Source organism: Zeus faber (assembly GCF_960531495.2).
Source record: "Zeus faber genome assembly, chromosome: 2".
In the NCBI taxonomy this organism is placed as follows: Eukaryota; Metazoa; Chordata; class Actinopteri; order Zeiformes; family Zeidae; genus Zeus; species Zeus faber.
Window position 1 is genome coordinate 48855771 of NC_137189.1, and position 13217 is coordinate 48868987.

The 13217-nt window shown below is 48.0% G+C and overlaps 2 protein-coding genes across 2 annotated transcripts in view; one reads left to right on the forward strand and one right to left on the reverse strand.

Moving 5' to 3' along the window:
- nt5dc1 (5'-nucleotidase domain containing 1) overlaps window positions 1–13217 on the forward strand; it is a gene marked incomplete at its 3' end in the record, with an annotated part of 63770 nt that overhangs the window by 4450 nt on the left and 46103 nt on the right. The window lies entirely within an intron of this gene.
- On the reverse strand, window positions 56–6535 carry col10a1b (collagen, type X, alpha 1b). The gene is made up of 3 exons (XM_080024647.1): window positions 6426–6535; window positions 5717–5848; window positions 56–2525 (listed from the first exon to the last, which is right to left on the reverse strand). The coding sequence occupies exons 2-3, from the start codon at window positions 5829–5831 to the stop codon at window positions 670–672; spliced, it is 1971 nt and encodes a 656-aa protein (XP_079880773.1). The 5' UTR covers window positions 5832–5848; window positions 6426–6535; the 3' UTR covers window positions 56–669.

The following is a 13217-nucleotide window of genomic DNA, read 5'->3' on the forward strand; positions in this document are numbered from 1 at the left end:
TTTTAATGGGAAGGATTCATGCATTCACAAAGGGAAGGCACACAACAAAAGAAAGTTATTTTTTGAACCGAACCTTTATTCATTGTTTTGGTCAATCACATGTACATAACACATCCAATGGGACATGGCTGTTGTTACAAGATGCGTTTTGAAGTTCTCACCCTGCGTTATTTCGGTAACCACAGTGCTCATGAGAAATCTTCAACACACCAAAGCATATTTTTATTGAAGAGAGTGGTTTCCTTTGCATGTACATTACAGGTTTAAAGGTGTTCGACGACATACATGTATAAACAAAAAACACATAAAAGTTTTGCTGTAAATGTTACAGGCAGTTCGAGAGCACCAGTTAAAAGGTCATCTTCCAATATTGTTTTGTGTTTCTTAGAATTGCCCAGGCACACATGCTGCATTGGGGACCATCTGAACCGTTCATTTCTATATCTCATCCAAACTCTTTATTGATGCCTCTCTTACAGCTCAGCTATGAAAAAATATTGATATGGCTGTTTATGTAAAAATAGGACGGAGGCAGATATGTAGAATTTATTTTTGTTCTACATTAATGACAATGTCATTGGCATTTTGGCAGTTCTCCAATTGGACTATTTCTCTGAGTAGTTAATGTGTTTTTTTAAGGCTTTGGGTTGTGGAATTTGATGAGTGAAATCACGTTGAGGCGATCAGGAACCCAGAGAAAGAGCAGTGAACGTTGTCTGCAGCAAAGATACCATTGCTCTCCTCATCCGGAACCTGGATGTAGACTGTGTCATGGGTGTGCAACATAAGGACAACACTGCCAGACATCTGATCAAGGAAGCCCTTGTTGTACTCATCGTAGGAGAACACGACCGGCTCCTCATTTTTGTAGAGGGCCACCAATGCATTGGCACCGTTGACGTGCATATGGTAGGAGAAGTAGTAGAGGCCTGGGATCTGGCAGGTGAACATGCCGCTGTGCACATCGTAGTGGTTCTCCCCGTTGTACAGGACCTGGTTGAACTGAATGGGGCTTCCAGCTGGAGGGTAGGCACTGGTCAGCACAGCACTGAAGGCAGACATGGGGGCCTTCATCATCTCATGGGGCATCACAACTTCATGAGATTTGATGGGCATGCTCTTCTCATGGTGGTAGACCGTCTCTCCGGGAGGACCAGGGGGCCCGGGTGGACCGGCAGGGCCGTGGCGACCATCCTGACCTCTGGGACCTGGAATTCCAGGAGGACCCGAGGGACCAGAGATTCCTTTGGCCATAATGCCAGCAGGGCCAGGAGCTCCTGGGTGACCTGGGTGGCCCTTCAGCCCGGTAGGACCGGCAGGTCCAGGAGGCCCAGGTGGTCCACCGCTGCCTGGAATTCCGTTTTCACCACTTTTTCCGGGTGCTCCGGGGTGTCCTATGTGTCCCTTTTGTCCTGCAACGCCCAGACTACCTGGAATTCCGGGGGCGCCGGTGTGGCCCTGTGCTCCCTTTGGACCCTGAGGGCCAGTGTATCCTGTAGCTCCTTGAGAACCTGCTGCCCCCGGGATACCTGGTTTCCCTGTGAAGCCCTGGGCACCTGGGTCACCCTTGGTTCCCTTTGGCCCTGGTGCGCCTACCATGCCGGTGTCGCCCTTAGGTCCCTGTCCACCTGGCTCTCCCTGGAATCCTCTGGAACCCTGGGGACCATGTGGGCCAATAGGACCAGGAGAACCTGGCTGACCGGTAAAACCACTGGGTCCTGGCTCTCCCTTCTGACCAGTTGTTCCCGAGGTTCCGGGGCCTCCTCTGTCACCTGGAATGCCGGGGACACCTGTTTTACCAACACCTGGCATGCCAGGTGAGCCGGGCTGTCCAGCTGGACCCTGAGGACCTTTAGCTCCCATAGGTCCTGGCAGACCTGGAGTACCGTTCTGACCAGACTTTCCTGGTGCTCCAACTCCTGGATTTCCTTGGTGACCCTTTGGTCCTGGCATACCTGTTGCTCCAGGAGCTCCATCTCTACCGGGGTTGCCAGGCTTTCCAGCATCGCCAGGGTAACCAGGGGCACCAGACTTGCCAACTCCAGGTGTGCCAGGCATACCAGAAGGACCCATTGGGCCCACTTGTCCAGGTGGACCCTGAGCCCCAGAAAAACCATGTCCTCTCTCTCCCTTCTGGCCAGGCATGCCAGGGATACCAGGGTGTCCCTTCAGACCGGTCTCTCCTCTTGGTCCCATTTGTCCAGGCAGGCCGTGGGGTCCGGGTTTGCCGGCGGAAGAAAGTCCAGCCGGTCCGGGGCTTCCTTGACCTCCAGGTGCACCTCTGGGACCCATTTGTCCAGTTGCACCAGGTGCACCTCTCTCACCTGGAGCGCCATTGCTACCTGGTTTTCCGGGGCCGCCTGGTGTTCCAGGTTTACCAGCTTGGGTGTAGCCAGGAGGTCCGGGAGGTCCGGCGGGGCCCTTTGGTCCCGTATGGCCCACACCACTCTTCCCAGGGGGACCAACCGGACCCATTGGTCCTGGCTCACCTGGAGCTCCCTGAGGGCCTGGCTCACCTACGACAGCTAGAAAATAAAAAAGAACTGTGGTTATAATTGACAGTTTCACGCACACCATGGGAATCCTTACACATTGCACTATTCTACTCCATAAATGGTATTATTTTATCAGCTGATGAGCTCATAGCGTTCACCAGGTTTGATAATTGTTTTGGTGACATTGTTAATTCAATTGGATTTTATTTTGGCGAGAGATCATTTTGAAAAGTGCCAATCTTTATTCTCTGCTCTTTTGATCGCAGTTCATTTGTACCTCTGCAATTAGGGATTTTTAAGAAGATTTTAAATATTTTCAATGACTAAGTAAGTAGAAATAGATAGTTCTAAAGATGAAAAAGCACATTGAACTATGAGACGTGACCCATTTTTTAGTAGTAGAGTATTGATAACCAATTCTATCATGCTTCACATGTCGGGGCATCGATCAGGCCCATTATTTAATCTCACTGGGCGTTGGGGGAATCAAACAACTGTTATTGCCAAATTCTCTCTATTCTCCAAAAAGGAAAGTGTCCACACTGAAGTGAAAGTCAACTTAGAAGAAGATTGCTTCGACTTGTTAAACCCATAGATGTTTTAGGTTTTCTTAACGCAAGCTTTGCCTCAACTTCTCAATTTTACGATCCACATCAAAGCAAGTTCAGATTTGTCGGGCCCTGCCTGAAGACAGCGGTGTAGGGAAACGTGCGGTGAAGGTATTATTTCACAATGTTCGCCTCCACATTCCCTCACTCCAAGATAGTTCTTTGGTCCTTGAAAAAGCTCCGTGATGGCATTCGGTACCATGAGACCGCAACCTGTTTTTAACAAGCAGTAGATACTACTCCCTATGATTATGGGGAAGGTTGTGGGACTTTTTCTTTCTCTTTCCCAGGGTAGCCTGGAGGGGGATATTCCCACTGGGCGTCTCTGCCGCGAGGGGACCCAGCAAACCAGCCCCCGGGCGTCTCACTTTAATTTGTCCACGTTTTATACTGCACCCCCTCATTTCCTGGGCTGCCGGAGCTGGCGGGTCTGTATAGTTAGTGGTCTGCAATTTGTTGACATCACTCCTGCCGCCACTTCATGCAGTGTGTGCGAGCAAGTGCAACTTGGGCTGAATGACGGAATATCTAGGATATATAGATAGTTATGTCATGCTTAGTTGCAATACCAAAAAATAGTTAATTAAATAAGGTAATTACATTTGAAATGGTTAACATATTTTGTCTGCATTCATTCTAAGGCAATTGTCAACATATCTTGTTATTCTATAATTTTATAATATTTCGCATTAATACAATAAAAAACAACCTCTAAAATTCTGTCAGAAATTCCAAATTTGCCGCTTTTAATTTCCTGCTTCTCCCGTTAGGCTGCGAGTCAAACCTCGATTTCTTCCACCAATCCTTCCCTGCACAGTCATTCACTGACAGATGTCACTTAAAGCAGTTTGCACCAAAACGCTTTGTGCAATGGCTCAAAAGTCCTGGCTGGAGCAGCTTTTAGTTTTTATTTCATTCTAACTGAGGGGGAGGTTGGAGTCCACGGTCCACAACAAAGCCCCTCCAGCTTTGAGGCTGCCGCAGCCAGCCACTCGCCCGACCCATCTCCTCGTTCGGCCCCGTTCTCCAAACTGTCTGCGCGAAGGTTATGGAAGATGCAAAACTCTCCAGCAGAGGGAACGGGAGCCGGAGTCAGCGCAGCGTGTTGTCACAAGTTCGAGGCCATCGCCAAGAGGGAGCTGTGAACAAAACAGGGGGGTTGCGACAGGGTCCAGCGCCTGGAGAACGGAACTGGGCGGCAGGGCTGTCATTTGCAAGCCACATAAGACCGAGCCGGACCCGCCCCCGGGGGACTAACCGGTGCCAGAACGGGAGTTTCTGGCAACCAGAAACGCCGCAAAGTGGGCAGTGGTGACACCGCGCGGTCGCATCTAAAGGCCTGTTGTTGAATGGTGGCTGAGTTGTTTACACCGGGCCTCCCGACTGCGCTCGGGGAGAAGCCACGTTCCGCCCCCCTCCCCGCCCCAATCACGGAGGCTTTCGTATGGAAGGACGCGGTGTGCGTCCGTCACGCTGCGGCGCCGATTGGAACCTCGTGGTTTCCCTGGAGGATTTACGGTTGTTGTCGGAGGGACTCTGCGCGTCGCGTCAGGGTTCGAAGTGTGCGGTGTGGTCGGGTCCGCCGCGGCCCGGTTTCTCAGGGTGTGCCATCGCAACGGCGGTAACATCTGCTTCGGGGATTTTACTTAATTGATTTTATTTTTTTTTTTTTTACAAAATTCAAGCACTCATTGTTGTTGACTGCGGAGAGCGTTCTATTTTGACGCACCGAAACCTCACCTCTCCCTTGAGGTCTTGAAGAATTCAAACTATGACCGCTGCTTTGTCGCCGCCACCGCCGCCGCCGATTCTACTTTCTCCATTGGACGTACAAACAATGCGCTGGAATTCATTTACACGTGGGAGTGCTTTCTTGCGGTTGGCCGGTGGGCGACTTCGCCAGTGGTTTTGGGCAGAAGAGGGAGCACATTTCCAAAACGGACGTAGAACTCGTACCAGCTGGATCTCGCTGAGCAGATCCATTCACCTGCACTGTTCTACTCCATCAACGGTATTTTGGGCCTAATCACACCCACTAGTTTGCGGCTAATATTTAATATGGAGGTCTAGTGTGTGTTTTTCTTTCTGACGGACGTGAATTGTTCTGGATTAAATTTTTTTTTTCTGCCTGCATGGAGTCCTGCCTGATATGTTTCTTGTAAAATCACCGTTCTCGGTCTCTAGTCTAGAGCTTTAACGCAGCAGTGACCGAGTGTCCTTATGTGTCATCTGTCATATTTTCCCCCGCTCTATTTTTCCTAAGTTTGTTTTAATATTGTACGTCTAAAAGATGGATCGTCGCATTAACACGTCCTGAAAAGGAGATTTTCTGCGCGGGGCCGCTGAGGTTTGAAAGAACCACCGACTTGGGCAGGATTTATCTCACTAAACTGAAGATGAACAGGTATGTTCTGGCGTCCTCCCAAAATACTTTGTTTATTTGAAAACAGAAAGTAAATCAGTCAAACGCCTCCATTATATCAAAACTAGACCAACTAGGTTTAACCGCAAATAAATACTTTCTGAGATTTCATTTTTTGTACCTGGCATATTCAATTATAAAATGATAAAAGTGGACCACATCCAGTTTGAAGCAGGAAGGGTGTGACTCACCGTGGCTCTTGACGGGGTAGACTTGCTTGGTCACCTTCTGCTTGTAGTACCTATCTGGCGTGGCCTGGGCCAAAGCCAGCAGCACCAGCAGGGAACAGCTCACCCTCAGGTCCATCTTGTGAAGCCTTAACCCTGCAAGAGACGGAGGAAGCGAGGCGTGAGAAGCGTCTCCGCCACGCCTCCGCACCTCCTCTCACTGCCGCTTCGGCTCAGACGCACATAACTCGCACGTAATTGCACTTAATTGGCGCAAAAGCCGCAAGCGGCCGCGTGCGACGGCAGGCAGAACAACAAAACAGAACGAGGAGACTGTGGCGAAAGAAATGTTTGAAAATCACAATTCAACAAACTGAGCTTCATGCACCCAATTATTATCTGAACACTCACTGTGAAGTAAGAAGCTATAACTACAATAACAATTTGGCAACAGAAGCAGAAAATATAGATATATACATATATATATCTATATATATATATAGATATATATATATATATATATATATAGATATAGATATATATATATATATCTGCTATTCTTTCAATATTTGTCACAAAAGGTTTCTCAAAACTGTCATGAAATCCTGAAACTACACAACATAGAGACATTGTCCTGGCCTGTTGATCACCTAACACCGTCACCATTTGGGTTCCTGCCTCCGTCGGCCGCCGGAGACGTGTTGCCACGACCCCAACCGGCCGGTGCGCTTACCTGCAGGTTCGAGCTCCAAAGATCAGTGCGCGTCTGGACGCTGCTATATCCTTATGGTGCCGAGCGTGTCGTCCGTCTGAGCCGCGGCCGCTTCCTTCCCAGGGCGTCGTGGGCTCCGGGTTCTTATACCGAGCCGGTCCCCAGCATCACGCCCCGAGGTGGGGGGAGGGTGGGGGTTGGGGTTGGGGGGTGGGGGTGTGGGTGGGGGTGGGGGGGGCGGAAGGTCCTCCCCGCTGTGATGTCATCCTTAATGAGGGGTGCCATGTCCACACCAGGACGCTGGCTCTCCAAAACCGACTCCTCCCTGCCAATCTCACTTCCACTCCCACTCTCTCTCTCTCTCTCTCCCTCTCTCTCGCTCTGTAAGCAGAGGCACATATTGTGCTTGGTCTCTTTCATATTTCCCGTTTGGAATCTCTGCGGTGACTCTGTTTGCCTTCTCAATGGTTTCCTCCCGGTGTTCAATGAAATTGCCGCACGTGCTTCGTAAAAAGATCCTCCGGTCGGCGGTGCTTGCTTTTTGGTTTCCCGCTCCGGCTCCGGCTGCAGTTTGTCAGTCATCTTATTGTCTGGAAGGTGCAGGTGTTGACGTAGTCGATATTGACAGAAGGTATTTGTGGAAAAATTAAGACTAGTTGAGTCTGACGGTGTTTGCTCTCAGTGCAGGTGGAGCTGTGGTGAGTTTTATGTCCCAAAACTTAAAAATAAATTCGGCAAAACAAACGGCTTTTGCAGCTATTTGGAAAAGTGTTTTGCTTCCTCTTATTTTAAGATTCAAAGTCATAATTAATGTATTTGCATAAATGTGACATTTATGAACAGCGGTGAAGATGAACTTTATTTATTTCTTACTAAAATAACGTCACAGCAAACGTAGAATCAACACCACTGAACGCCTTTCATAAACCTCTTTTTCAAGTGGTTGTTCTTTCCTCCTAACTTTTGACACTGTAGGTGCTGCAACTCTGAGGCTGTGGTTAAACCGTCAACCACCAGGGGGCGGAGTTGAGGCTCTGCTCCTCCACCTGCTGCACTTTCATTGTGGTGCATTCACTGAGGCACAGCTCTGGACCCAGGCACAGATTTCAACTTTACACACCAATCCATCTGCCAGTCTATCAAACACCTGATGCTAACCCAGACCCCCACCCTGACCTTAACCAAGATCTCCACCCTACCTGACCCCTAACCTTAACCCAGACCCCCACCCACTTAATCTTAACCCAGATCTCCACCCTACCTAACCACTTAGCCTTAACTCAGACCCCTTTACTTTACCCTTAACCAGAACTCCAACCAACGGAATCCCTAATCTTAACCCAGACCCCCACCCACTGAATATCAATCCAGATCTCCAACCTCCCTAATCCCTAATCTTAACCCAGACCCCCTAACCCTGCCCTTAACCCAGATCACCACCCTTCTTAACCCTTTCTCTAGCTCACATCTCCTCCATACTTAACCCTTTCCTTATCCCCAATCTCCACCCTACTTAACCCTTTCTTTTTCCCAGATCTCCACCCTACTTAACCCTTTCCTTATCCCACATCTCCTTCATACTTAACCCTTTCCTTATCCCACATCTCCACCCTACTTAACCCTTTTCTAATCTCAGATCTCCACCCTATTTAACCCTTTCCCTATCCCAGATATCCACCCTACTTAACCCTTTCCTTATCCCAGATCTCCACCCTACTTATCCCTTTCCTTATACCTTATCTCCACCCTACTTAACCATTTCCTTATCCCAGATCTCCACCCTACTTATCCCTTTCCTTATACCTTATCTCCACCCTACTTAACCATTTCCTTATCCCACATCTCCACCCTACTTAACCATTTCCTTATCCCAGATCTCCACCATACTTCACCCTTTCCTTCTCCCTGTTCTCCACCCTATTTAACCCTTTCCTCATCCCAGATCTCCACCCTACTTAACCCTTTCCTTATCCCACATCTCCACCCTACTTAACCTTTTCCTTATCCCAGATCTCCACCATACTGAACCCTTTCCCTATCCCACATTTCCACCGTACTAAACCCTTTTCTTATCCCAGATCTCCACCCTATTTAATCCTTTCCTTATTCCAGATATCCACCCTACTTAACCCTTTCTAATCCCACATCTCCACCCTACTTAACCCCTTCTATATCCCCGATCTCAACACTACTTAACCCTTTCCTTATCTGTGATCTCCACCCTACTTAACCCTTTCCTTATCCCTTATCTCCACCCTACTTAACCCTTTCCTTATCCCAGAGCTCCACCCTACTTAACCCTTTCCTTATCCCACATCGCCACCCTACTTAACCCTTTCCTTATCCCACATCTCCACCCTACTTAACCCTTTCCTCATCCCAGATCTCCACCCTACTTAACCCTTTCCTTATCCCAGACCTCCACCCTACTTAACCCTTTCCTTATCCCAGATCTCCACCCTACTTAACCCTTTCCTTATCCCACATCTCCACCCTACTGAACCCTTTCCTTATCCTAGATCACCCCTTACCTGACCTAGATTGTGCCCCTACTTAATTTGAACCTTAATCCAAACCTTCCCCCTACCTAACCCCCAACTCAGAACCCGCCCCTTACTCCTACACCTAATTTTAAACCTTGATCTCCCTCCTACATTAACCTCATCCGCCCCAATTTCAAAACATTACTACTTTAAGGTAAATCATGACTTTATCCGGGTCTCCACCGCGGGATCTCAGAACGGGGAACTCAGTGCGTTTCTTAACTAATTGCCAAAAAAACTATTGACTAAAAGTTCTGGGTACTTTGGGGTACCCATGCTTCGTCTAAAACTGCTCTCTTGAACAAAGTAACAAAGCTCTAGAATAAAGGTTCCAGGTTCAAATCTGCAGATCTGCGAGGAGCTTGAGCATGGCGTGCAAATATAAACATCTCTGAGGCAGCTCCGCCCGCCACACGTCACCCGAGTGGTGTTTCCAGGTTCCCTCCCACACAGAGACACAGGCTGTTCATTATAGAGAGTGGACAGGTGGAACAAGCCGGGAGCAGATGGACACATGTCATGACAGTGACTCTCCCTGGGTGGGTGTTTTACCCGTCGCTCGTTGATTGCTTAGACGAGCAACAGGCGTACAGCCACATCTGATCCTGGGCCCAATCACCTAGACCGAAGACAGGTGTGGCTGCTTAAACCACACCACCCCACACCACAGTCTCCAAATGGAAAACTTGCAGATGATGGTAGTCGTAATGGGCAGCTTCCGTGTTTCTATGTACTATGTATGTATACATAACATTAAGTCTCCCAGCTAGTTAAGGGTTAAACGTTAACAGACATTGTTTAATGCACAAGCTATAATTAGTACCATGATTGAGTAGTTTTTTTTTTCGTCCATGGGAAGTGGCATTGGTTAGTGGCTTTCAGAAATCTGTCATTGACTTTGCATTGGGCATCTAAGCACCATCACAGGCTTGTGGATGGAGCCTACACCCTGAATGATTACATGGTAACTGCACGCAAGATGCAAATGGGGGACCATCACTACCCCTGTTTGGAACGCCCAGAGCCATTGAAGACATTATTAAAAACCTATCTGTTATTTGTACTTTTCTACCCACATTCATCGAGGTTTGTATCCTCCTGGTATTATCTGTAATGATCACCTCCGTCAACGGTCACTTGGAGAGGAAAGGCGGAATTTACTCTCACACACTAACAATCAGTGTCCTGCAAAAGAAGCCCCGATGGCAAATGGACGGCGTCGCCCGAACGCCTTTTCTACTCCAGGGACACGATGATGACATGACATTTTATATCCGAAAGGTCAAAGGTCAACTTCTCTGTGACACCATGATGTTCTGCAAAAACTCTTTTCTGCCCATTATTTAACGCCATAACTCAGGAACAGAAGGGGAGATTGTGACCATGTACCATATCGTACCTTTTATCCTTCAAAGGCTTCACTACATTATATGAGTCTGGACGGACATGGATGTAAACTGCAACTTGACTTTTTGGAAGAGGCATACGAGCGCAACGTTACAAATTCTAGTTTTTGCAGACAGACACTACAGCACCATAGACACAATTCTTCTTCATCAATTTATCTCAAAAGTTAAAAAAAAAATAATAATATATATATATATATATATATATATGTATATATATATTATTTCTTTATAAGATTAATATTTTTTTTCTGTTTATAATTTTTTTTTTTCTTCATGAAATATCAACACAGCTGCTTTCCCTTCTCCTTGGGTGCTGTCCCAGCGAAATGACAGCGTTTTGGGCGGAGGAGGCGGTGTTTCACAGCTCTGCAGCTCGGGCTGCTGCGTCGCATCTGACCATGAAAGTGGCAGCGACCGCACTGTGGCGTGGCAAGGCTTTCATTACATCTCAATCTGGGATTCTCTTTCTTTCTTTCTTTTTTTAATTATGTTTTTTATTTTTTCCCTTTTCTGTTTCCCACCGCGAGTGTCAGCGCTGCTTCCTCCCCGTCTAAATTTGTACGACGTGTGTCATTTAATATAAATTGCTATCTAGCGTGAAGGCACGTCCTGCATCCTGGATCATCCCTGGCACCGTGCGGCTGCAGCCCCCCGGAGGGGAACGCGGTCGGGCGGTTTGTTGACATTTCAGATGCTTCAGGGTGGCGTTAACGTAGGGAGGCAGACAGTCCTCCCTGAGTGCCTTTAAAGGTGCTGTGACGGGTTTGCTGCTTTTTACCTGTCGGCATCCGTCTTTAATCAACATGAAAAAATTGCAACCTCAGCATTTTCTGACAAGTTCTATACAATTACAAATGGGATTGGAAATGTTCTCAAACGCTTACACCGGTTTGGATTCCACACAAAACGGCACATCCAGTATCTATTTTGTACGTTTTTGTACGATTTTCAATAGTAATGTAGGTCCCACACGTTTCTCCCTCTCCTCTTCCGCACTCACACCAGCTCCACCAGAGAGTGGAGGTGTCTCCTTGGGGCAGGATGCGATGGAGCGAGAAACGCTGCAGCTTTGTTCCACGCGGGCTGCCGGCGTCACAGAGGATCCAGAAATGACTCGTCGTTCCTTCACGATAGCGGCGCAGACGGCATCGTGTCCTCTACGAGCGGCGTCTGGCGAAGCCGACGTTAATGCTCCTTAAATTCAGCCGCACTGGGGCCCTGCTCCAGACGTGACTCAGTGCCCCCTCCAAGGGTTTAATTACTGCGGTGGGGACAGCATGGAAACCGGGGCTTCTGGGGCTTATCTTTATTAACTCCCTGAACGGGACCGAAACAACCTTCCATAGGAACCCTGGGGACAGTTTTACTTGCATACGTCGCTTGTGTGTAATGTCTGTAGGTTCAGCTCTGTTTTCCGCCGGTCATCCCCATGATGGACGCATCGACCATTTGGCTTTTGTAACGATCACCGTCCACGCCTTCACGTTGTGGTCTCTCTTTTTGTGCATTTGGAGGGGATGTGAGGCGGCCGTGCCACCTGAGGAAAAACAGGAAGTAATTGCAGGTTGATTCGTCTGAGTCGGGGAGGAGGGTGGGGAGCGTCTCTCGGCTGGGAAGTGACGGAGGCTCGGATGTAACGTTTTTAATAAACCGACAAGGCCACTAAGAGGCACTTGCAGCTTTATGAGTGTGTGTGTGTGTGTGTGTGTGTGTGTGTGTGTGTGTGTGTGTGTGTGTAAGAGAGAGTGTGTCTCTGTGTATATATGTGTGAGAGTATGTGTGTGGAATTATAGGGGCCCAAGGACAAAAACTTCTTGGCTTTTGGCGCGGCCAGCCTGGGGCGAGCTGGGATCCAGAATAGTAACCACAAGCCTAAATTGCAACCCTCTTGATTTTATTTTATTTATTTATTTTGGCTGTGCAGAAAGAAAAAAAAAAAAAGAAAGTCATTAGTCTGAAAGACAGCCAGAGATATCAGGCTTTAGCGTCAGTACGTAAAATGGCCCCAGCTCAGATTAAGGCTGGCCTTTGGGAGGTAATGGGGCAGTTTAAAGTGAATTACCTGAATTAAGGCTGGGGAGAGCAAGAGCGAAACCATCAGTGCCGTGCTTTCCATTTTTACAATACCTACCACGCCTTCACACAGTCTGTCCCCCGAGGGGGTCAGGAAGCACCAAACTCACAATTCTTCATCTAAAGGCGCTTTACTGTATATTCTGAGATGTACACAACAGGGATTCTTGGGGTGGCGGTTTCTCTAGTTTGTTACTCAGAACAACCACAGCACTCACCATTGTTAAAACATAAGAACATATAAGAACATAACGTAAGAGGTGGATGTTCAACGTTAACATCTTGAAGGAATCTGCACAACACAAATTTGTTGGGAAGAAATAGCCTCACAGCTCTATTTTTTCTGTTTCTAGCGCCGCATATTTTCATGCCTTTTCTTCACACTGTTATTATACAACAACTATTGAGCCCAGATCACAGGACCAGTAAACTTTATAGGTTCCTTGTACCAGCACTGAACTGGCAATGCTGGTCTTCAGCACTTCGCTGCCATGTCCACTCTGCATGCTTCGTGCAAGAAAACCCCCAAACCTTAACTTAGGCCTTTTACACACTTAGCGTCCCTCACACTTAAAGTCATTTAACTCGACCATGTGATTTTGTAGTCAAGTCAACGGGTGACGGGATGTTATAAAGTTCTATATTTGCCTGGACCCAGATGCTTTCTTCTGTCGGCTTCTTGGTTTGGTATCACGTTCTGTTAGACCCTTAAACTTCATCCCTGCGCTGATCCGGAGCTGAACTCCGTCCGACAGGTGGCCTCTGCCTTTCCTATACGGGTGATGGAG

What these genes read in the sequence shown, in the direction of transcription:
- col10a1b (XM_080024647.1), bottom strand. Translation starts at nt 5,831, where the DNA reads ATGGACCTGAGGGTGAGCTGTTCCCTGCTGGTGCTGCTGGCTTTGGCC. An exon ending in CTACCCCGTCAAGAGCCACG is followed by an intron (nt 2,526 to 5,716) that starts GTGAGTCACACC and finishes TTTATTTTCTAG; the next exon opens with CTGTCGTAGGTGAGCCAGGC.